Source organism: Pongo abelii, chromosome 8 (genome assembly GCF_028885655.2).
Source record: "Pongo abelii isolate AG06213 chromosome 8, NHGRI_mPonAbe1-v2.0_pri, whole genome shotgun sequence".
Classification (NCBI taxonomy): Eukaryota; Metazoa; Chordata; class Mammalia; order Primates; family Hominidae; genus Pongo; species Pongo abelii.
In genome coordinates, this window is record NC_071993.2 from 36173744 (window position 1) to 36199729 (window position 25986).

At 44.3% G+C, this 25986-nt stretch overlaps 1 protein-coding gene across 17 annotated transcripts in view; it reads left to right on the top strand.

Moving 5' to 3' along the window:
• The window catches only part of CCNY (cyclin Y), a 308606-nt gene extending 284751 nt beyond the window's left edge, over positions 1–23855 (top strand). For all 17 annotated transcript variants that reach the window (XM_054523222.2, XM_054523223.2, XM_054523221.2 and 14 more), the window contains 3 exons: positions 7134–7300; positions 20172–20334; positions 23180–23855. In XM_054523222.2, the coding sequence (XP_054379197.1) occupies positions 7134–7300; positions 20172–20334; positions 23180–23296 (447 nt within the window). In that variant the 3' untranslated portion in view covers positions 23297–23855. The remainder of the gene's footprint in view (positions 1–7133; positions 7301–20171; positions 20335–23179) is intronic.
• Positions 23856–25986: the final 2131 nt, after the last annotated feature.

Genomic DNA, 25986 nt, shown 5'->3' on the forward strand with positions numbered 1-25986 from the left:
ATTTAGAGGGCAGAGGGGGTTGTTACTGATGGCAAATGCTAAGCAAGCATGTGTTCATGTGTGTGCATGCATGTACACTCAGTAACATTTGAAAATCACAACATGACTAATCCTTGCCATGTAGAAATGAGGGGCTGGGGCCTTCCAGTGTTCAAAGAAACCCAGACTTATTTTTGAACGTTCCCTGTTGTTAGCTGAGATTTTTAAAAGAATCTCCAAGCCGAACGAAACCTGTCTGTGAGCTACTCCCAGCCTGTGAATTGCCAGCTTTGCTTCAGGTGGGAGGGAGCCATCAAGGTCTTTAGACAGATATTCTGTTAATTCCCTGGGGCTGCCAGAACAATGTACTGCACACTGGGTGGCTTCAACACCAGAACTTCATTGTCTCCCAGTCCTGGAGGCCAGAAGTCCGAAATCAAGGCACTGGCCGGGTTAGTTCCAAGGGCTGTGAGGGAAGGTTCTGCTCCAGGCCTCTCTCTGACATATTACAATGTGTGGGTGCCCAGCCTCATGCTCATGCAGTGTTCTCCTGTGTGCATGTCTGTCTCCAAGTTTCCCCTTTATGTAAGGGCCCCAATCATATTGTATTAGGTCCTGCCCTAATGACCTCGTTTTAACTCCACTACCTCTGTAAAGGCCTTGTCTCCAAATAAGGCCTTATTCTGAGGCACTTGGGGTTAGGACTTCAACATATGCATTTTGGAAGAGGGGACACACTGTAACCCATATCCACAGGATACCAACAGAATCATGTAAGATTTGTATTAAGATCTCTCCAGGGATACCAGCAAGGAGGTTATTGCTGTAGTTTAGGGGAAAGATTATACTTTATATTAATTTATTAACCTATATTCATAATATAAATGTGTATTCCAGGCTATTGGAAAATCTTCCAGCATCAGGTACAAAAAGAATCCAAATGTGAAACTGGCAGAAATTTTATAAACAGAAAATAATAATTACTCCTTTAAAATAATTTTTTTTGGCCATAAAAGTGGTAATTTATGGAGCATTGCTGAATACAGGGAGTTTAGGTAGCTACCCCCATTCCCCCAAAATAGTATGTTTATGAGACGGCACTCTGGAATTAGGGTATAATTGAGAATGGAATGAAGCTACCAACTCACTTCACAGTCTTCACCCGTATGATTTCAACCTCAGCCGTATTGGAACGTGCTCTAATCATCCAAACCAAACAGCTGAAAGATGGCAGGATTAAAGTCCAGAAGGAAATTATATCTGGTACAGATTCAGACAATTAACTGGCCTAGTATTACTCTTTAAAATCGGATTGGAATAATTTCAGCATCATTGGGATCTCATTTGCATACATCCTCAATTCCACAAGTTTTATCCCCTCCAAATGCCTCTGAACAGCTTTGTGATGTGCAGTCAGCTGATGCCTCTTTGTAGCTGCATAGTTGCTCATTAACCTGTGGTTTCCAGAGAGATTTCTTAGGATAGTCATTCTCATGAATTAAATCTGAAAACTTAATTGAGTAAGAGTGACCTGTTAGCAATGGTCGTGGGATATTGTTTAGAAAAATCAACCATGTATTATTTTACTTGGCAGAGAGTTAAAATATCCAAGTGGGAGTTTACTAAAGAAGTTGCAGCTGACCCTTGACTATAGTTTTATTGGCAAGTTTTGCTAAATTACATATTTTTAAGTCTAGCTTACCATGAATGCCTTATCTCCCAATATAGCAACTGCTTTCCCTGTTACAGGATGTATTGTGTTGCCTGATTGCTTCAGTTAGCCGTAATGGAATATCACACCTGGTTCATGACTGTTTGTTTTTTCCCCAAACATTAAGTATTCTCTTAAATATTACTAATATAGTTATTAATATTCATCAACTAAGGTAAGTTACAAAGTCAGAAGAAAATGTAGTCAGCTTTTTGTACTGAGCCAGTGAGCACTGACCTCTGCAGAGAGCTTGGGAGGTTCGAGCGCCTCATGTCTGTAAAGGAGTGGAATCTCCGGGGTCTGGGTGAAGATTGAGTCACAGTCTTCTTTTTCTGCTGCTTTAATGATCTGGAGATTTACTTAGGTCCAGTCCCCGTTTTCTGCTCTCAGCACAGTGGTATTGCACATTTTCTGGTTGTCTCTTTGTTGGAGAGTGAGAGGAGTTTGTCATCAGCTTTTGTAAAATACGCAGCCTGGGGCCCTAAGGTCAATGCCAGCTAGAATTCCACTGAGCCTCACCTAGATCTTTATCTGAAGAGTTATGATGTTCACACAGGACAATTATGATCTAAAACATTAGTTTATTCTTTCTGTTCAAACTTAATAAATGCCGTTAAAAATGAAAATCTCCAAAAATTGATAAGGTTATTCAGCTCTCTTGAGTGACTTTCTTTTTTCTACCAACAGTTGTCACACTCAAATGCTATTGTTGAGTGAAGGACCCTTGGAAACCCCCACAAAGCCCTTTCCAGTGCAGTTACAATGCCGTGCTTCATGACTTCCTGGGCCTTATTTGAAGGTCTCTTTGGCTTCCCATGTGCCCATAGCTGCCTCCTCTGAACTTTGTTGTTCACCACTGCACCTGTCTCACAAGCCAAGGACTCAGTTTTCCTTAATTCACTACGCCTTGTCGATGCAGTTCTCTTTCCTGAACGCCATTATTTGTGGTCGTTTTACTAGCGAATCACTCGTATGTAGTCCCGCCGACTTCCTTTGGCCTGGAAATCTGTCCTTCCATAGCTCTTTCAGGAGCCTGCCGGAGCCCTGTGTGGATGCGGCCCCTTGTCGTCCCTGCAGGACCCCATGTGCCCATGAAGCATTCAGGGAGCACGCTCTGCCGGCCCCTGGGCTAGATGCTGCGCATACTGGGGATGAGATGAGGGTTTATCCAGGCTTCCTATTCAGGGAAGAGGCCCTTACACTACAGTGAGATAAATGCAGCACTGGAGCAAGCAGAGGGTCACCCAACTAATTTGGGAAGGTCAAGGTGGTCTTTCCCTGTAATAGTTTTCCATTTTATTGTCAGTATACTTAGAACCTCTTACTACAGCGTATTGGCTATTTGCCTTTGGGTTTTGAAACATGTTACTCCACTTGACCCATGAACAACTCCAGGGTTAGAGGCATGGAACCCTGCACAGTTGAAAATCCACATGTAACTTTTGACCCCCCAAAACTTAATAGCCTACTGTTGACTGAAAGCCTTACCTGTAACATAAACATTTGATTATTATTTATTTTGCATGTTATATGTGTGCTATACCGTATTCTTACAATGAAGTAAGCCAGAGAAAAGAAAATGTTAAGAAAATAAGGACAAATATATATATACATAAATATATACATATATTTTATGAGACGGAGTCTTGCTCTGTCACCCAGGCTGGAGTGCAGTTTCACGATCTTGGCTCACTGCAGCCTCCGCCTCCCGGGTTCAAGCAGTTCTCCTGCCTCAGCCTCCCAAGTAGCTGGGACCACAGGCACGCACACCATGCCCAGCTAATTTTTGTATTTTTAGTAGAGACGGGGTTTCACCATGTTGGCCAGGATGGTCTCGATCTCCTGACCTTGTGATCTGCCCACCTTGGCCTCCCGACGTGCTGGGATTACAGGCTTGAGCCACCGCACCCAGCCAAGAAAATATATTTCCCATTCATTAAGTGGAGTAGATCATCATAAAGGTTGTCATCCTGGTCGTTTTCGCGTTGAGTAGACTGAGGAGGGGAGGAGGGGTTGGTCTTGCTGCCCCTGGGGCTGTGGAAGTGAAAGAGGTGGAGAAGGTGGAAGGGAGGCAGGAGAGGCAGGTGCATTCGGTGTAACTGTTACGGAAAAAATCTGTGTATTAGTGGATCCACACAGCTCAAACCTGTGTTGTTCAGGGGTTAACCGTACTTTCTTTTTAGGATTTTTACTTTGTCTTCAGTACAGTGCCCTGATCCATTCTAAGGAACATCTGATAAGTAAGCCATAAAAATCCAAGTTTTTAAGATTTAAAAAACTGCTGTTTCATTAGTAAAGCACTGAACACAGAAAAGTAATCTGAACACAGAACAATAATCTTTTTAAGCAAGAAACCATTAGTCATGGATGTTTTCATTCAGCAAACAGTTGGGTGCCAACTCCGTGTCCCTCATACCCCCTGCCCCTTGTCATGCCAAACTCCTTCTCTCGAAGAGGCAGAGAAGAGTCTGACCTGCCCCTCCCCACCTCACCAGTTTCTCAGGGGTTTCACAACTGCACCTGGCAAAATAAGCCACAAGGAAGCTTCTGGTTGCTTTGGGGAGCGTTAGACCCTCTCACTCTGTCTGTGGTTTAGAGATGAGGGGTAGGGGGCTCTGCAGAGTAGCTGGTCAAGCCACGTGACCCTATGCTGTATGTGACCCTGTGCTGCTCGTGGCCCATGACCCTACAGTGCTCGTGACCCTGTGCTCCTCATGGCCCATGACCCTACACTGTTCGTGACCCTGCGCTGCTCATGGCCCATGACCCTACACTGCTCATAACCCTGTGCTGCTCGCTGGTGGTCTTTTTGTCCTTAATCTGCCCAGAGTTTTGCTTCCATTAAGGATTGTTCCTCTGTCCCCCTCTTCCACCCTGTCTTCCCTCCCCACTCCTTTTGTCCCTCTACCCTTACTCCCTTGCCCTTTTCTCCCTGGCCTCCCTGCTGAATCCCCCATGCCTGCTGCTTCTCCTGCCCCTCCACCTGCACAGTCACTGCCTCTAGAGTCCTTGCTCCTCCAATTTAATGTTTTATTGTACAAGAGGCCACTTCAGTTTACTTCTCAAATGCCCCATATGATGTTGTAAGCCTAGTTTAGGCACTTGCAAACACAGCTTTGCCTTAGAAGTTCTTTTCCAAACTATTACAAGACTCAAACAAGAGCACCACTTACGAGGTTTTACTCCCCCCTCTTCTTTGTTACCCCTTCATCCTGTCTCCAGGCCTTAGAATGGAAGGGTCCCTCCAGTCTCAGGCCCAGCCCCTCCTTTTCTTAGTTCTTAAGCCTCCCTAAGGTCCCTTGCCCCTGGCTTTGCTCTGTCTGCCTGTCACAGACTCTCAAACTGGCACCCCAGTGCTGTCTTCTTGGAGCTCCAGACCTGCATGTTCACTACTTATGTGGCATCCACTGGGACATTTCAAGACAGAAAGCGTCCAGAGTCAGGCCTGTGATCTTTTACCAACCTCTTCCTCCCCAGTGCACCCTGTCCCAGAGAATAGCACCTACCTAGCTGTGCAAGCCGGGAGCTGGGGGTCTTCCAGAGCAGCCCACCTTCTGTGATTGTTGGGTCCCCTTCACAGGCCTTGTGCATTCACATTGCGTAAGAGACCTCTCCCAATCAGTGCTAATTACCCTTTTTCTCAAGAACTTCCTAAAGTTCAGCCGCTTCCTCAAAGACATCCTAATGAAGTAACAGGTGTGAATTCTTCCTTTTTTTAAAAAACAAAACAAAACAAAAAGAACCTTTCCCATTCCATTTGGGAGTGTTGATATCATTTAACTGAAAATAATCTGTATTTTATTTATGTGTAAACATTTGCCTTTCCACATGTACCTTTTTGCGTTTTGTAATATTTAAGACTTTATGGACATTATATACTATGAATAATTATAACATTAATGGGTTTTATCTGCAAGTTCTTAAAAATAGCATGGATGGTGTCTGTTTAATTTTGTTTTTTTTTCTGTTACATTTTCACTTTGCAAATGCATTTGATAAAAACTGTAGTAGTAATTTCATAGTTCAGAGAAGTGTAAGACGTACTATCAATAATAAACAGAGTTTTACTATGGGAAACTAAAAAAGACATTCTTACCTCATGGCCCAACTTAATGGGCTTTGTAGATATTTCTGATGTCTGTCTTCAACCTAAACTGTCAGTTTAGAAATCCTGTATTACTTGGTTTTATTTTCCAATCATTTTAATGGTTTAAAAATAGGTATGTAAAATCATAATCACAGTGATATACGACTTCACACCCGTTAGGATGACTATTACCAAAACAAAACAGAAAATAAGAAGTATTAGGGAGGATGTGGAGAAATTGGAATCCTTGTGCATTGCCAAAATGTGAAATGGCGCATACAGTGGCAAATGATATGGCAGCTCCTCAAAAATTGAACATACGATTACCCTATGATCCAGCAATTCCACCTCTGGGTATGTACCCAAAGGAATTAAAAGCACAGATTCAAACAGATATTTATACACCAGTGTTCATAGCTGCATTGTTCACAATAGCCACATGGAGGGAACAGCTCAGATGTTCGTTGACAGATGAATGGATAAACACGATGGGGTATATGCATACAGTTGAATATTGTTCAGCCTTAAAAAGGAAGTTCTGACCCATGCCACAACATGGATGAACCTTGGGGACATTATGCAAAGTGATAATAAGCCAGACAGAAAAGGACGCATATTTTATTATTCTACCAATATGATGTGCCGAGAATAGTCGGATTCATAGAGAATGGTAGTTGCCCGGACCTGTGGAGAGGGAGGAAGTGGGGGATTATTATTTAATGGGTGTAGAGTTTCAGTTTGGGAAGATGATAAAGTTCTGGAGATAGATAGTGGTGATGGTTGCACAGCAGTGTGTCAGGTAAATGTGGTAACCACCACACTGCAGAAACAGCACAACAGTGTGAATGTACTAATGCCGCTGAACTGAAAATGGTTAAATGGTAAATTATATGTTGTGTATATTTTACTACAATAACTAAAAGATAGGCTTATCAACAACTGCATGTATATCTATAGTTATCTCAAAACAAAAAGCTTAATTTAAAAAAACTACAAACAAAAAAAAAAGTGTATACTCTATACATTCTCTATCCTTTCTGTTGGAACATTCATTAACATGTATGGATATCATAGTTGATAGAGTGAGAAATTAGCCTGTGCTTCCTGGAATTGTTTCCTCCACAGAGTCTGTTTAAGATCCAGCTGCACCCACACTGTCCACTAATGGAGTGGGACTTTTAGCCCATGTTTCATCAGACTTATTGAGCCCTTTGGCCTTTTAAAAATAAGTATGATTGGGTAATAAATTCCCATTTAAAGGTGGATGTAATACATAATATTTTAGCATTTCTTGAGGTGTGCTGGTGTTTAGGAGAAAACAAATCACTTAGCTCTGGCATTGTCTTGTCTTCCCAGGTGTACCTTGAAAGACTTTTAACATACGCAGAGATAGATATCTGTCCGGCCAACTGGAAGCGGATTGTTTTAGGGGCGATCCTGCTGGCCTCCAAGGTGTGGGATGACCAGGCTGTATGGAATGTGGATTACTGCCAGATCCTGAAAGACATCACGGTGGAGGACATGTGAGTGGCGGGGGCAGAGGGGGGTGGTCATCAGAGTCTTGGCCAGACCGTTTGGAAAGAAAGCTGCCTCCTTTTTTAATGGTCTGTATAGCACAGAATGCATGCATTTGACTGAATGTCTGTTGTGAGCTGTTACAACAGGGGCATGGCTGTGGAATATTACATATGAAAACCTGCATTTCTCATCATGTGGATCATGAACAGGTACTGGTAACACCTCCTGGTTTTGTGAAACTGGTTTACGGAAACTATATTGTAGGCAGACACTCCTTTAATTAGAAAGGTGTGGTCCAGCACTGATAGCAGCCTGTGATGGTTTATATTTGGGCTTTGTATCTCACTGCAGACTGATCACAGAGAGTAATGCCCCCATACAGTCCTTTGTGGGCAATAAGGCAATCCAAAAAGCACAAAAGCTAAAATATTTTACATTTTTGTTTAGTTTCACAGAGAAAACATCCACTGCTTTGTCATGTTTTGCAGGTTCAGTTGCTTCAGGTCAGCCTTGTGTCCCTGGGGATCCCACTTGCAGCATGAACAGGGCTCAGGGAGGGGCATCGGCCTTGGGGGTTGTGGGGACTGAGAGCTGTCCACTCCCCTCACTCTCCGGGCAGTGTCAGGGTTTCTCAGATGGGCCAGTCTTCAATTTAGTTGAGGATTATTAGTAGGACACCTGCAGACTATTGTCTGGGGGGTCTCTAGGGACTGGGAATCCAGGAACTGAGTTCAGAGCCCTTGGGGAAGAAGGAATTATAGAAAACAATCAGATAGCACTACTTGACTTACAGTTCCTTATGATTTGTAGTCACTTCTGACATTATTGTTGCTAAAACTTTTCTCATACTTTTTGTTTGGCAAACCTCCTCAAGGGGCCTTTAAGCTGGAGGTTACCAGCTCTTTCTCAGTCTACACCCAGATCCCTGCCCCCAGTAATCCTCAGATGCAGGACGTTCCCAATGCCTGTGACAACTACCACTGCAGGGGCGTCCCTGGGCTGCAGACTCGTGGGCATGTGGGTTCTGGATTCCGCAGCAGCCTAGGGCCCTCCTTGCCTCTGGTTACTGACTCCGCAGGCACACGTTGTTGTGGCACCCTTTGAAGCACTGCTTGTTTATGTTCTTAGGGCATTTGTTGCAGAGCTTATTCCTGCTGCAGACCTATAAAATTTCATCCTGTGTCTGTAGTTCTTTACTACATAAAGTAAGAAACACATAAAGAAGTTTTTTTAATCAGAACTATATAGTAAGAAAAATAAAATTCTTGACTATATTTCATGGTGAAAACAGCTACTAAAATAGTTGTCATTCATATCATAAAGGAGGTGGACATTTGGGTGCGAGGTATAAGAAATTCTGGCCTGTTTTCTTTATTGGGGATTATCTTTGCTCAGCTGCTTGGTATCATTTGACACTGAACAGCACGTCACATGATGACTTCCTGGCTGTCCCCTCCTGTTAGATGGTACATGACCAGTGACCTGGTTTAGGTGGTGCCCAGGTTCTGTGAGACCACAGAGGGCCCCCCAACCATGACTAGGTGTGTCTACTTAAAGCCAGAATACCTGATGAAATTAGACTAGGTCTTAAATATTTTGATTTGTATCCTAACTATATTTCCAAAAGGAAGTGAGAGACAAACGCAAATTGCAGATACCACAGAAGCGTGAAAACAAAAGAGAACAGAGAAAAATGACCAGTGAAGAACATTAGAGGTGTGGAGGAGATGCCTTTTGTGCTCCTATCCTTAACCCACCAGGTTTAATTCACCAAAATGCCAGCAAACTGAATTTTCATGGAAACCTAAGATCAGTGGAAAATCCTCTTAGTTGATTTCAAATTTTGAGGAAATGTTTATAAAATATTTGTCAGGAGGTACACATTGCCCAGTTCATGCGTATGTCAGTTGAATCCTCTCAGCAACCCTGTGACATGTGTACTGATGTCCATGTTACAGATTTGGATACTGAGGCCTAGAGAGGTTCAATAATGCTCCAACAAAATAACCAAGTGGGGAGGTTTATCCCCAGCTGATTAAGAAAGGCTCATCTTTCTTAATCCCAGTGACCATTCATTATACAGTAGTCAAATGAAAATGATGTGTACTGGTCCTCAGTTACGAAGATGTTTTAAACATTCATTTTTAATTTTTCCTTCTCTCTTTAAATAAAAAGATAGGAGGGTAAAGTAACAGGTCATTTGGAATTCTAGGTACTTAGGTTGTACTCATTGAAGGTTTAAATTCAAGTCAGTAAAACCCAATTACCAGGAATATTTATAATCACAATAACAACAGCAGCAGCAGCTATCCTATATTGAGCACTTCCTAGCTCAAAAGAAATGACTTTTCTGAGTTAATTCACATCTCACATTTATCCATGAGGCGGTACTGTTATTATTCCCATTTTACAGATGAAAACGAGGCACTGAGAATTAAGTAAGATGCGCAGGTGACTTGACTAGTAAGTCAGTCACAATTTATGTTTCTTCTCTTCTAAGCAATTGAAGCTACAGTTGTTTCATTTAATACTTAATTTAAAAAACAACTGTTTTTTGTACATCAACTCTTTTTCTACACAGAGAAGTTAAAACAGTTGGCCAGTGTTCATTCAGCTGAAATTAACTTAATATCAAGAATTGTTTTGATAATGATAGCCTTAATGTCTGTTCTTTTGATGGGCAGTCAGTACCTTAAACAATTATACATTATAATAAGGTTGGATTTTTTTTCAAGTGCAAAATAATAATAGTTACTGTATTGAATGAAGCTGCTGCTTTACTCATTAAGATTTTGAAGAACCAGCACTATGGTTAGTAGAATAGTAGGACTGATATTAAAACTCTGTTTCATATTTTGTCCAAAGAAAATTGATCATTTTTTAGCCTGTTTTCTGTCTTTTTTGAAAGCTGTTGGTGCCCAGGCTACCCCATTGCCATCTGAGCCACTGGCTGAACCTTAGTGACTCATGCAGCATTTGATCAGTGCCCCACATTCCCGTAGCTGGGCAAAGGAAGGAGGCATTCAGGAAAACCTGATGTTTCTAAAAGGTCTGACCATAAATAGTTCTCCTGAAGAAACTGGAGTGCCGCCTTTTTCCACTGCCCTCTGTCAGGCTGGAGAACAGATCATGGGGAGATGCAGCACAGGTGCCCTGTGCTCCTCTGCTTTCCTTGCAGAGCTCTGAGGACTGAAGGCCCTGAGTAGGCAAAGTTGTAACCTGGCCAGACTGAGTCCTTGCGTGTTCAGATTCTTGCATATTTTATTCTACTGTTTGTTTTGAGAGCCACTGTGATCCATCTACAATATACTGTTTACTCTTTGGTTATATGATTAACACACTGTAAGACTCTATATGTTCTCTGTAGAAAAGCTGATCAAACAATTGTGTATATGGATATTTGGGGAGGAATAGACATGTTTTCCCCCTGCCAGAAGATTGGAGGGAGCATGGAACTTCCTTCTGATAGGGGTAATAGCTGAAAGGATGCTCTGAACCACACATAAATCAGGAATTTACAGTTCCTGATTACGCAGAGGTACTTGGCATGGATGTGTCTCCATTCCTTTCTGGAGGTGCCAGCCAGTGACCACAATAATGGAGGTCTTTATACATTTTGGCCTGTTTATCCCTAGAAGTAGTTTGGAAAATTTTGTATCCCCACTACATTTTTTTTTTTTTTTTTAAAGACAGAGTTTCACTGTTGTTGCCCAGGCTGGAGTCCAATGGCGCGATCTCGGCTCACTGCAACTTCGCTTCCCGGGTTCAAGCAATTCTCCTGCCTCAGCCTCCTGAGTAGCTGGGATTACAGGCGCCCACCATTAGTCCTGACTAATTTTTGGTATTTTTAGTACAGATGGGGTTTTACCATGTTGGCCAGGCTGGTCTCAAACTCCTGACCTTAGGTGATCTGCCCGCCTCGGCCTTTGTAGTTGACATTTGAAAATTTTTATCCCAAGTTTTAGTCGTTGTAAAGGATGTTATTTGCAATATATTTTATATTGTAGGATATTAAAGTTAAAAGTATACATTGGAGACTGAATATACCAGAGTAATATGAAACTCACAGTTACCCATTTTCTTAGAGGTGAAAATTTTACATTGCTGCTTTTTCTCCTTGAACTCATTATTTTCTTTCTAGTTTCCTCACACATTAGCCTCTTCTTCAAAATTCTCCATATCAAAAATGTACATTTAAGTCAAAATTGCAGTAGTGTTTTCTGGATGATAATGTTCTAATTTATTAAAAACACTTTCAGGTCTGAGTTGTCATTAGTACACAGTTGATCAAAATATAGACATACTAAAGCTGGGTGCAGTGGGTCACAGCTGTAATCCCAACACTTTGGGAGGCTGAGGTGAGTGGATCACTTGAGGTCAGGAGTTCAAGCCAGCCTGGCCAACATGGTGAAATGCCATCTCTACTAAAAATACAAAAAATTAGCTGGTACTGGTGGCTCTCACCTGTAGTCCCAGCTACTCAGGAGGCTGAGGCAGGAGAATCGCTTGAGCCCAGGAGGCGGAGGTTGCAGTGAGCCGAGATTGTGCTACTGCACTCCAGCCTTAGCAACAGAGCAAGACTCCATTTTAGATTTAAAAAAAAAAAAGTCAGTATAAATTATTAAATATATAAAAAGTAAAACCTTATGGAAAATAGATTTCTTAATGAGATCAGTAGTTTGTTCTTTCATTAGTTTATATTTTTGTGTATGATGATTATTGAAACCAGGCTGAGCATCAGTTTTATTCCCCTTTCTCTTCTTTTGCCTCTTTGGTGTGAGTTCAGAGCGCATGTTCAGATGAGTAGGTGAAATTTTGAGGAGTTTTATTATAGTAGTGTCACTCAAGTCTTAAAACACTTTTTGAATTATATGCTAAAATTACACAGCCATCTATTAGTAAAGGCTATTTAAATGAGCCTGCCAACCCCCGCTTCAGTTTGTTGAAAGCAAAAACTGGAAACCGTCTAAGTAGCCTGTCACTAGAGTCATTCACTTTCCCAGCACCACATTTTGGGATATAGTCCCTTTCCTGGGTTCCTCAGAGGGTTTTCCCCCTGAGGCAGTGAACCTTAGTAAGGGCGGGTGAGCAGCCTGCCTTTCCCTCCCAGGGTAGGAGAAGAGCAACTGGGAAAGAAGAAGCCAGAAGGAGAACCTGCACACACAGATTTGTTCTCCAGCAAGTCAGTTTTAGGCGGGTGAAATGAAAGTTACAGATCTAGAAATCTCTTTCCTAATGCTGTGTTCTCAAGTATGCTTAGAGACACTTTCTGTACCATAAATTGAATGCATATCCCAGCTTGAAGTCCAGAGTCCGTCCCACTGAGTCCTGTAACAGATGCTATTCATGATATGGGCTGAATTGGCTCCTCTAAAATAGATGTGTGAAGTCCTAACCCCCAGACCCTCAGAATATGACCATATTTGGAGATATATTTTTTAAAGAGGAAATTAAATTAAAATGGGGTCATTAGGGTGGGCCCTAATCCAGTATGTCTGATGTCCTCATAAGAAGAGATTAGGACACAGACAACACAGAGGGATGGTCATGTGAGGACACAGAGAAGGTAGCGTCTGCAAGCCAAGGAGAGAGGTCTCGGAAGAAACCAACCCCAATAACACCTTGATCTTGGACTAGTAGCCTCTAGAATTGTGAGAAAATAAATTTTTGTTGTTGAAGCCACCCAGTCGGTGGGACTTTATTACCTGTGTTAGTCTGTAGCCCTAGCCAACTAATACAGATTTGGGTACTGGGAAGTGAGGTGCTGCTGTAGCAAATACCTAAAAATGTGGAAGTGGCTTTGAAAGTTGATAAGGAATAGAGGCAGGAGGAGTTTTGAGGTGCATATTAGAAAAACCCAAGACTGCCTTGAAGGGATTGTTGCTAGAAATGTGGGCATTAAAGGTGATTCTGGTGAAGACTCAGAAAAGAGGACAGCTGTGGAAAATGCCTCTACCATTTTAGATGCATTCACATGTCATCATGAACAGAATGTTGTTGGCAATATGAATGTCCAAGGTGCTTATGCTAAGGTCTCAGAAAGAAGTGAAGAGCATATTCCTGGGAGCTAGAGGAAAGGTGATCCTTGTTAGAAAGTGGCAAAGACCTGACCAAATAGTGTTCTAGTGTTTTGTGGAAAGTGGAATGTTTAAAAAATGAACGTGGATGTTTTAGCCAAGGAGATTTCCATGCACAGTGTGGAAGTCACAGCCTGGTTCCTCTTGTTGCTTGTAGTATACTGTGAGAGGAGAGAGATAAACAGAAGCAGGAGGAATTATTTAGTAACAAGGAACCAAATCTTCTAGCTGAAGATTCAGAAATCTCAAATCTTCTAATCTCAGTCTATCCATATGGCAAAAAAATGGGAAAGTGTGCTCTGGAGGCAACACAAGGGTGGTGGGACAGCATTTGCTAAAGAGATTACAGATGTGATGGATGGATCCAGTCGGCCATCTCAGCAGAAGCGCTGCCGGCTTGCACCAAAGGGCCCAGAGACAGGACAGGTGAAGCAAGGCTGTCGTACTCTGGCATTCCACGGGCCAGCAGAACTGTCTGGCATGACATGTGATATCCTCCAAGGAAAGGGGTGAATGATCCTGAGATGGTACCGAGGCCAGCAGGCCTGCCACTGCCACCATGGGCCCAGCAGGCACAGCCTGGAGTGAGGCTGTTTCCTCCTTGGCTCCAGGGGGTTAGGCCAAGGCAGGGCTGCCTTCCTGGGGGTGGGTGATGGTGCATCAGCAGAGAGGACTTAAGTCTTCAATCCCTGGAGCTTGCCCTGCTAGATTTCGGGCTTGCTGGATACCGTGACCCCTTTCTTTCTGAGTTTTTTTCTTTCTTTTGGAAGGAAAGGGGATGCCTGTCCTATGTCTGTCTTGTGCCTGTGCCGCCATTGTATTTTAGAAGCAGGTCACTGGGTCACAGCTGGAGAGGAATTTTGCCTTAGGATGAATCATACCTCAAGCTTCACCCATGCCTGATTCAGATGAGATTTAGATAGGATTTGGGACTTAGAGATGGAGCGGGAATGCATTAGGACTTAGGGGCTGTTAGGATGAGGTGAGTGTGTTCTGCATGTAAGATGGACATGAATTCTGAAGGGCACGAAGGCAGTGTTGCGGGGCTGAACTTTGTCCCCCTCAAATTCACATGCAAAGCCCTCCCATCCCCTAGTGTTTGAGAATGTAACCATGTCTGGAGATAAGGTTTTTAAAGACCTAATTAAATTAACATTGGTTCATTTGGGTGGGTCCTAACGTAATATGACAGGTATCCTATAAGAAGAAGAGATCAGAACACAGGGAACAGACAGAGGGATGAGCATGAGAGACTCAGACGGCCACCTGCAAGCTACGGAGAGCAGCCTCAGGAGATACCAGTCTGCTGACAGCTTGGACTTAACAGCCACAAACTGTGGGGAAAAAATTCCCATTGTTTAAGCCCCTAGCATTTTCGTTACAGTAGCTCTTGCAAACTAATACACCCTGTAAACTTTATTAAAAGAAGGAATGAAATCCACATTCTAGGAGCTGCTGGGGATATCTGTGGACATAGATGCTGGTGGAGCTAGAGGCTCCAAGTGATTTTGTGGCACCTGCACAGTAAAATAGATTTACTATTAGAATTTTTAGAAATGAATGCTTCATTCAGTCTTTCCCAGTAAAACCGTGTGAGCCCAGGAATTGGTGGAATTGGACATCACTCAGCTGAATGGCTGAGGGAAAATCATGACTCCTCGGTAGCCCTTTATGGGAAGAGGAGGCAGCACAAGGCTCACTGGAAGCTGGGGGCCCTGCACCAAGGTAAAGATGAGCAGAGGCACTGCCAGTGAGTTTTCCCAGCATAGCTTCAGGAATAGAGCTGAGATGACACAGCCTGTAGAACAGGTGCCTGGACAGCCACCCAAGCTGCACTCCCTACCTCCAGTGCCTTAGATGAACAATGGGTTCCTTCCACAAATCCCACTTGGGTGTCCCAGAATGGGGGAGGTGTGTGCCAGGAGCTTGTCCTTCTTGGCACGCTGTGGAAGTCCCCAAGATCCTAGAATCCTCTTTTTCATCCCCAAGTGGGAAAAGAGTCAGTGGCTTGGGCCTGAGGGTGGGGTGGGAGGCGTTTGGGCAGGAGAAGTCTCAGATATCCTGGGGTTGGCTCCATCCTATCAAGGGCTGTCCTGCTGCATTTTTCTATAATCCCATCACTCAGAAAGAATATTGCTAACATTTTTATTATATAGAACTTCCCAGTGTTTACATAGATTTTGTTTTTACAAAACTGGGCCCATATTGTATGCGTTGTTTTAAACTTTTTGCCATTTAGCAGTGTGTTAATCTGTCATTAGTTGGTCTCAGTTTCCTGGCAGAGGCAAACAACCCGAGCTTTCCCTTGGAGCTTCTGAGCAGGGAGAGGGCTCGCAGGTTTCAGATGGAAACCTTTTCAAATGGGGTTTTTGGTAGTGCTTGTTCTTCTAGGTACCCTTCTTCCTGGCCTGTGTCCCAGCTTCCTGAAGTGACCTTCCTGGTATTTTTGACCATAGGCTAATCTGCTCAAGAATTATCCAACGTGAGAACTTGACTTGGAGTCTCCCCATGTACCTTTGGACAGAGGGGTTCTGGCTTGGAAGGCAGCTGACTGTGCAGCTGCGTATCTGTGGGTGCAGGCTGAAGAACACTGTACGACGAGTGTCACTGAGACTTGCAGCCAGAATAGTCAGGGCACTAGGCCATGTGGATAGTCACCAGCGCCAGTCAGATGTTAGCTTCAGGCAGACCTCATGTGGGAAGATGGGGCCAAGGGCCAACCTTTCTCCCACTCTCACCAACAATCAGTGGTCACAGCATCACAGGCCAGCTTAGAGCAAGAAGTGGCAACCGCTGTGGATGGGGAAAGGACAGTGAAATTTCACTGTGCAGAGTTCTGTAGGCAAAAATATTGTTAAAAAAATTACACCTCGAGGTTTGTCTGTTTCTTGTTTTTGTTTTGCAATGTTCCTGTAAGTGTCATTTTCATGTGTAGACAAATCCAAATAAGGAGAAATCAAGTGACTTGTCCAAGCATTGCATGGCACAGAATGTCACAGAGAAAGAACTTCAGTTCCTCTGTAGATACCTGGTTTCTGGTGGTGTTTTGTTTTTAAATTGTAGTAAAATGTATGTAGCATGAAATTTATGATTGTAGCCATTTTTAAGTGTACATTTCTGTAGCATTAAGTACATTCACATTGTTGAGCAACCATTACCACCATCCATCTCTAGAACCCTTCATTTTCGCAAACTGAAATCTCTCCGTTAAACACTAACTTGCCATTCCTCCTTCGTCCAGCTCCTGGTAATCACTGTCCTACTTTTTGTCTCTATGAACTTGACTACTTTCGGGACCTCACACAAGTGGGATCATACAGTCTGTGTCCTTCTGTGTCCAGCATATTTCACTTGCCAATAATGTCCTCAGGGTTGATCCATGTTGTAGCATGTGTCTGAATTTCCTCTCTTTTTAGGGCTGTATAATATTTCATTGGGGGTCTGTGTCCTGTTTTCTTTATCCACTCATCCACCCATGGACACTTGGGTTGCCTCCACATTGAGCTAGTAAGTGGAGGCTGTAAGTGTGGCTGTGCAGATACCTTTTCAAGACTTTGTTTCTCCTTCTTTTGGGAAGTGACCCTAGTTTCTAGAAAAGTAGGCAGCATATTAGATGATTAAAACAGCTCTTTTTACATCATTTTAGAGTTCTATTTTCAAGTTGCTGAATTGCACCAAATTGGGTTTTTATACAGTGTTAATCTAGTGTGACAAAGATTTCTGAAATGTGGTTTTTGTTGATCGACTTGAATATATTTCTTACAACGTTCTACACCAAAACTGTTTCTTCATAGTTATCTCAATGCAGATAGTAAATCCATCAGGCCCATTCTTGGCATCACGTTAGTTTTCTGATAATTTATCACAGAGCAAGATGTCAGTGTCCCTGTAAAAGATATGCTGCTGCAGTTTGGAAATTCAAATTTTGGAAATTATTTTTATTTTCAAAATCTTTAGAAAAAAATTCATTTTTTGAAAATAGAACAGCTCTAAAATCTATTTTCTCAAAGCTTAACCAGAAACTCACGCTTGGAGAAGGTTGTTCTGTTTTCCAGGGAACCCTGGGAAAATGCCGCCTTGTTCAAAAGCAGCTTCCTCTTGACTTTGCTCATAGTGTCTGCCTCCATCTGGAACCATGGTGTCTGTATATCATTTTGGGCAGGATTATCAGGCTGTTCTCTTAGACTTTTCTTCTTAGCATTGGGAGAATATGCTTTGCAGTGACGCCTGTTGACCACCAGACGGCGGTGTGTCCACGGCAGCTCCCAGGTTCTCCTGGGATTTGCTCCTTTGACGTTTATTTTGACACTTCTGGCCTTAGCAGGGCCTCTGACGCTTTCGTTTTGTTGAAATCTTACCTGGATTCCAGTATTTCACAGGATGATCTCTTATTACATCTCATTTAAATGAAGCATAAATAAAAGTTGTTGTAAGTAAAAATTATCCCAAATCAAAGTAAATTATTATTTATTTATTTATTTTTGGGATGGAGTTTCGCTCTCGTTGCCCAGGCTGGAGTGCAGTGGGGCAATCTCGGCTCACTGCAACTTCCGCCTCCTGGGTTCAAGCGATTCTCCTGCCTCACCCTCCTGAGTAGCTGGGATATTAGAGGTGCCCACCACCACACCTGACTAATTTTTTTTTTTTTTTTTTGAGACAGAGTTTCGCTCTTGTCGTCCAAGCTGGAGTGCAATGGTGCAATCTCGGCTCACTTCAACCTCCACCTTCCAGGTTCAAGTGATTCTCCTGCCTCAGCCTCCTGAGTAGCTTGAATTATAGGCATGTGCCACCATGCCTGGCTAATTTTCTTTGTATTTTTAGTAGAGACGAGGTTTCACCCTGTTGGCCAGGCTGGTCTCAAACTCCTAAACTCAGGTGATCTACCTGCCTCAGCCTCCCAAAGTGCTGAGATTACAGGCATGAGTGACCACACCCGACCTGAATTCTTAAAAACTATGAAATTTAGTACAGTAAATACATTTGGAGCTTGTTATAACTCTTTTCATGAGGCTGTGTGGAAAAAAGCAGTGACGCTGTTCATCTGATGAAGAGACCGGAATGGGCCTTCCTCGGGCCTCCTTCCTTGCTGCCTGCGCACAGGTCCCAGTGCTCCTTTCCCCAGCAGCTTCATGTCTCCCCAGAGCCACTGGCCTTGCTGAGCCCCAGCCTCCCCACCCATCTCCTTACTGCTCTTGTCCTTTGTCACAGCAACTTGAGCTGGTGTGGAGCCCTCCTCAGTCCCTCATAGCTGAGTGCTATGACTCACCGGGAACAGCCATAGGGGTCTCGGGACATCACTCAGGACAGGATGGTGCCTGCACGTGAGGCTCAGACCCGGACCCTCAGCGTTCAGCAGAGTTGGCAGGACATGACTTAGAATGCGGAGGCTGGGATTGGGGTCAGGAGGGTGAGGCCCTGCACCAGGGCCCTGGCTTCACTCACAGGAAATGGTGACTGTGTGTTCTGGCTGCCTGCAGCAGGTTGGAGGGGACCCACTCTGCCCGAAACACCCCCTCCTCAGCCCTGGTTCCTCTCTGCCAGAGCTCCATGCTTCCCTCACCTCAGTTCAGCTCTCATTGCTGTGGGAAGCCTTCTGAGATCACGTGCTGGGGGCCAGGCACACAAAAGCAGATATTGCGGTTCCTGACTATGAGGAGACCAGCCCAGGAGGCTGAGTTCAGCAGCCACATGCTGCGTAGTGTGGGCAAGGACAGGAGGTTCCTGGAGGGTGTGCAGTGGGTGGGCACCCCGTGGGTGGGCACCCCTGGGGGCTTCCTGGGGAGAACGTGCTGAATCCGAGTGCCTGACCCAGGACCAGTGCCCCACAGATAGTTCCCTCACCGAGAAGGTTCCCCCCACCCAGAGGAACTATCTAGAAATAAACCTAATTTGAAAGATAGCTGACATGAGAAGTTCTTAAAGTAGAAGTTTTTGAATTTCTCCCAGCATTCCATCAACATGTAGATGGGTTGGCAGGGTGGATCTTAGCACCTCCTCTCCCGACCTACCTTTTTAGTTGAGTGGTTCTCAGAGTGTGGGCCTGGGGCAAGAGCCTCAGCCTCGCCATCACCTGGGAGTTCCTTAGAAATGCACATTCTCAGGCTTCACCGCAGACCTACTGATCCCCACAGTGTGAAGGTGGAGCGCCGTGTCTGTTCTAACAAGCCCACCAGGTGATGGGGTGTGTGCTCAAGTGTGGAAACTGCTGCTTCCATTCTTCCCGGCTTGTGAGTTCTCTTTTTAAGAGACTGAGGCAGAGACTGGACACCCTCCCCCCATAATCCCTGCCTTTTGCCTAAGAAAGCCCCTACACAGTTCCTCCCTTCTTTTCTCCCTGGAGGTAAGGAGGGGCTGCCAAGGAAGCCAAAGTCCTCTAGGTCTGCAGAGGCTGTGTTTTCCTCTGGGCCCCTGCCGAAGGGCCCTCACGGGACTCCACGTGGCAGCTCTTGGCTGCTGCATCCACCCTTTGTTAGCAGCCTGTCATCACGGAGACCTGCAGCCAGAGCCTGCTGTGTGTGTGTTAGATCTCAGTGAAGTGATTCACCCTGAAACCCTTCCTGGTGATGATCCCAATTAACCAGTCCTCATCCTTCTGGGCACCAGATCAAGTGGATTTGGCTTTTAATCCCAATATGGTGGTCTAACCAGACATCTGGTGTCTAACCAGACATTTAATTAGATCCCTTGTCTTCCTGGAGGATGCAGTTTTCTGGAGTCTGGTCTCCAGCAACTTGCCTTGGCAGGCCATGCGGCCTGGTGTGGCAGCTAAGCATAGGCTATTTTTGTCTTTGCTTTGCAGGAACGAGCTAGAGCGACAGTTTCTTGAATTGCTGCAGTTCAACATCAATGTTCCTTCCAGTGTCTATGCCAAGTATTATTTTGATCTTCGTTCTCTGGCAGAAGCGAACAACCTGAGCTTTCCCTTGGAGCCCCTGAGCAGGGAGAGGGCTCACAAGCTTGAGGTAAGATGCTTTAAAAAAGCGTTTTGTGGTGCAGTGTTGCCAATACATCATTTGAGGACCAGGAATGCATGTGGTCACATTGATCATTTCCCCCACTACATGATGTAAAATAAAGATGAGCTACTAGGATATATAGCTGGGCAGTTGATTATGATTTGTTCTGCTTCTTTTTTCTTTGAGACGGAGTCTCGCTCTGTCACCCAGCCTGGAGTACAGTGGTGCGATCTTGGCCCACTGCAGTCTCTGCCTCCCGGGTTTAAGCAATTCTGCTTCAGCCTCCCAAGTAGCTGGGATTACAGGTGCCTGCCTCCAAACTCGGCTGATTTTTTGTATTTTTAGTAGAGACGGGGTTTCACGATGTTGGCCAGGCTGGTGTCAAACTCCTGACCTCAGGTGATCTGCCTGCCTTGGCCTCCCAAAGTGCTGGGATTACAGACGTGAGCCGCTGTGCCTGGCCAGCCACTTCATATTTTTAATAACCAGTTTAATATCACTTTATACTTAATAAGCATAGTTTTTTTGTTTTTTTGTTTTTTGAGATGAAGTCTTGCTGTGTTGCCTAGGCTGGAGTGCAGTGGCATGATCTCAGCTCACCACAACCTCCGCCCCCTGGGTTCAAGCGATTCTTCTGCCTCAGCCTCCCTAGTAGCTGGGACTACAGGTGTGCACCACCGCGCCCAGCTAATTTTTTTTGTATTTTTAGAAGAGATAGACGGGGTTTCATTATGTTGGCCTGGCTGGTCTAGAACTCCTGACCTTGTGATCTGCCCACCTTGGCCTCCCAAAGTGCTGGTATTACAGGCATGAGCCACCACAATTCTATTTTGAAATCAAATATTTTTTAAAACCCTTACCTTTATGGACAGGTTTAAAAAAATTATGTCCCCCCAAAAAGCATTTCCCGCAATATAAGCCCCTCAAAAAGGTATTTCTCAGCATGCGCTTTTATAGGAAAAAGCTGCCAGATGATATTAACAATTGGGAATCCAAAAAGGTTTGATTCTGCTTTTTATTTTTTTTCCAAAATACCTTTTCCGTAGGCTGGTTAGAGCTGAGGGCAGCACCACTGGTCTTGGGCCATCATTGTTAAGCTGTGTAACTTTGGGTCTCATCACAGCATATTTGTGAGCCAGTATGTGGCTCCACCTCATATGTTCACCAGGCTCTTCCCACTTGACCTTTTGGCAGGAGGAAAGGGGACGGGGTGGTAATTAAGCAGGATCCCTGGGGAGAGACCCCTCCTCCAGAGAGGGTGTGCCCCAGCCTTTCTCCTCTGCACCTTTTTTCCCAATCCTGCCTTGGTCTCATCCCACAGAGCATTTCCGAGTGGTGGATGGCACTGTCATGTCCCCAGCTTGTGAGGTCTTCGTGCTGCCCACGCCACTGCCCATCCCAGGTGGGATGTTGTCACTCAGTGCAGAGTTGGTGTGGCATCTTGATGGCTTGGCCACACGGTGGTCTAGAGCTGGGAGAAGAAAGCTGTTATGGATTACATGCTTAAGAAAGAAAAATGTTAACTAAAAATTTAAAAAGTAATATGTTAATTCCAAGAAGTAAACCGTAGAAAAGACTGGATGCATAGCACTGGTTAGAAATAAAAATCCAGTGAGAGTTTCAGAACTCAGCCATGCCCCTGTGATTGTGTGCCGGCCTTTGGAATGGAAAGCCCACCCAGTCTCCCAGTTATCATCTATTCTAGGAAAAATGGAAAACCCTCCCTCTGCAGGACTTCCTGAAGGCAAATGTTGTGAAACCTTCGCAAGCACAGATATGAGGTAGAATCTGGCTTTCCCTGAGAGCATGAGCCCCACCTCAGCCTGTGCTGTGGTCCCTGGTCCCCCTCATCACCAGCCATGGCTCTAGTGGCTGCTTCAGTGCTGATGAGACAAGCCGGAGCTCCTGGCAGCTATACAGCTCTGCAGGAGAGCAAGTCTGTGTTCCCTGCGGCTCTGAGTCAGTCACCCTGAGAGCACAGGCCGAGGTTGGTGGAGTTGGCACATGCTGTTCCCTCAGGTTTCTCCGAGTGCCGAGAAGGGAGAGTTCACCTGCTTCTGGGGCTGCTGTGTCACGGGCCCTAGGGGTTAGCGGGGCAGGAGAAAAGGCCAGTCATGTCCTGACAAGGCTGCTCTTTTTCTTCTTCAAATAATCAAAGCCTGGGACAGTGGGCTCAGCTTTTGCCATCAGCCAGTTCTAGCCACACCCAGTGGCAGCCCTGGGAGAGTTGTTGCCAGGGTAGCATGGCCCCCCGTCCTCATCACCAAAGTGTTGATTATCTGCACATCTCATATTTTTGTGATCCCCCTGGGTCCCTCTTTCGGCAGCCCTCTAGAGGTGACTTAAGTCCTCCATCCTTTTCTGTGGAGTCCCTAGCTGGTGGTCTGGCTGCAGCTGTCCTTGCCGCCAGGGGCCGAGCTCTCCTCCCTGTGAGGCTCAGCTCCAAGCCCGTGCTCCACGCCAGCCCTGCCAGGATGGTGCTGTTCTTGCCCCGCTTGCAGGTGAGGACTCCAAGGATTCAAAACAGCACTCGTGTGGGCGGGGCCCGTCCCACACCCCTAAATGGGGAGCCAGCGTTGACCCTGGTGGGGCCGACTGCGAGGTGACACTTTCCTGTTATTTCATATCCTGAGAGTCTTTTCTCAGACTGTGAGCTCTTGGGAAACAAGAGCTGAGTCCACACTCCCTTCGTATCTCTCTGCTGCCATCAGAGAGCTGGGCTCTGGGCCAGAGCTCCACAGGGGCCGGGGCTCTGCCTGTCCCTCATGCAACGCCCTCGGTGCCCAGGACGAGTGAGCAATGGATGCAGATATGGCCCTCCCTGACCCACACTGTCTCTCTTGCCCCTCAGGCCATCTCTCGCCTCTGCGAGGACAAGTACAAGGACCTGAGAAGATCCGCGAGGAAGCGCTCAGCCAGTGCAGACAACCTGACTCTGCCCCGGTGGTCCCCGGCCATCATCTCTTAACTGCGGAGGCCACACCATCCCTTAGTTTCTCCTTTAGTTTGAGAAAAGACAGACTTGGGGTGGGTTTGTTTTTGTTTTTTCTTTCCTTTTCTTTTTTAACGCATAGCTCCGTCAAGCTGCCTGGATGAGCGCCCATGCAGCAAGGCTTGGAGGAAGCGTCAGTGCCCTGGAGATCCCAGCTCGCTCTCCCCACTGTCAGCAACAGCACTTCCTTCGTGGAGGGAGTGGACTCGAATCCTGGAGGAGGAAATAAAGGGAAAGCGAAGTCGTGGCGAGGCAGGGAAAATGGTTAAGTGGCCCGGCCCTCTGGAGTCCCCGTGGGGGCAGTAGCTGAAGTTGGCGAGTGCAGCGGTGGATGCAGAGCTGGCTGCACCCAGGGCTGGGCCAGTGTGTCCTGTAAGACTTCTTGCATTCCTTCTGCTGCTTTTTTGGGATGGGGGTATTTTTGTTCATTTGTTTTTGCCCTGTTTTCATTTTGGTCCCACAGAGCAGGGGATGTAGTTTGTACCCACCGTGGCGCAGACTTCCAAATAAATAGTACTGGTCATTTCTCTCCGCACTATTTCTGCGCGCTGTCTTCTGAGCTTTCTTCCTCACCAGTGGGCTGTGCTCGTTCCATTTCTGTACACCCTTATTTTATACCGTTTTTCTTCAACAATGGCGAAATTGACTGTAGTGCTGAACCAAAAGTATCCCTTTCCCTCCTTATTCATCACCCCAAGAACATTCTAGATCACATGGGTGCTTGTGCCTTCCGATTTTCTTGCATTTGTTTTTTTCCTGACCTGAAGTTGTTGTTACAAAATCAGTCAGACTTTGTGGGCTGAAGGACACTGTGCAGCAGAGGGTGTCCCCATGAGAGTTCTGCAGAGTGCTGGGCATGCGCCTGGAGCTACCGAGTAGGAGCCATTTCTTTGTACCCCTGCCTAATCCATTCCTCTCCTTCCAAGTCCATTGTTGCAAGCAATATTCTTCTCAATTTTTATATGTTTACTTTAAATCAAAGTTAGTCTATTTGTATAAAATTTTTAAAAAATCTAAAATAAAAAGAAAAAAAACAAGGGTGGGTTGGGTATTCCAGTGGGAAGATCATTGAAGGGAAAAATGTTACTATTTACTGAGGTATTTTTCACAGAATGATTGAATTAAAAAAAACTCAACTTGCATTTTCATTGTGGGTGCTTAGAGAAGTTCTACAAAATTCAAACTGTGAAGGTTTATGCTTCATTAATTATGACCATACTTTTTCATTTTCTTACGATCCCTGATTTCCTTATGGGCTCAATAAGAATCTTTTATATCAAGTAAAATAAAAGAGTTGATGATAGAATATCAAATAATGAATTTGATGTGAAATCTAAGAGTGTGAGTCACTTGCATATGTAATGCTTTGGGTTTTTGCATATTTTCTTAGGTCACAGTGACAGGTTTCTGAGTTGTTTCCCTTTTCAAGTCTCTGGGAGGCCAGTGGCAGCAGCAGGTCTGTGTTTCACCTTCTTCCCATGTGAGCTTGGAAAACTTTGGCATCTTAATTAGTCTTGAATCATACACCCGATCCCCAAACATTGCCTGCTCTCAATGAAACATGCTTTGGAAATGGAAGGGACTCAGAAAGTCGAAATCCCAAGAACTCCAAGCCAAAAGTGTTAGGTTTTAGTGAAATTTGTGTCAGGTATAAGCATACCTGTTTGGGCTAGAATTATTATCACAGCCTTTCTGACCCAAACTTTCAAAAGCAAATAAACAGAATATAAAATGTTAATTATCTTTCCATTGTAATTGTGATGATCTACTCTGTATGGGTACCAAAATCACCTTCTCTCTTCAAGTCAAAGTTGAATTTAGAACTTTGAATACAGGTCTAAAAATGTAGAAAATATCATTTTATATTCCCTAATCTATATAGCTGAAAAAGGGTTGTATTTTCTTAGCTGAATATGAATACCTCTTAAGCATAAATTAGTTCCTCTCCAGTGAAGTATCTTATTTTACCAATCCATTTCAGGAAAGAGGTTCTGCTGCCTTAAAAGCAGAAATTTTATTTTTATCCCTTTTATTTGAATGAGAGATTTGAAAATCGAATTATGTAAATATTTCAATGCATCTGCTATTATTTTGTGGAGTTTATTAAACTACTTTAAAAAATTGTATAGTCTATTTATTGTATGTATGTACATACAGTCTGATATCTAAAATTTAAAGTGGATTCCATAAAACCAGACTCAGTCTTGTTTAGACTACTGAATACTGTTTTAGCCTGTGCCCTGGATTCTACCTCTGTATAGGAAAATTTTCCATATTCATTAAGTAGTATTGATCTGTATTAATTGGTTATGTTTCTTGCACTAAGGATGTTTAAAACTCTGCTGTAAGTGTAGATTTTAGTTTTACTGGCAGGATGAATCACTTGACACATAGGTAGATACTTGAGGTTCATTTTCTTTTCTTTTTCTACATGATGATGAATAGTTATGTTTTCTTCTCTGATTTGTTCAAAGTTTGCCAAAAGAAAACACAAAACCAGTACAGTACTTACTGATAAATCGTAGTGACTGTAATTTGTTTGTAAGGCGAATTAATGCTCTACAATTAAAGCTGGATTACTATTGAGGAACACATTGTCTTAGTGTAGTTTTTGAATGGGAAGTTTTTGTCATTAATGAAGGATGAAGGAAACGACACAATTTGTT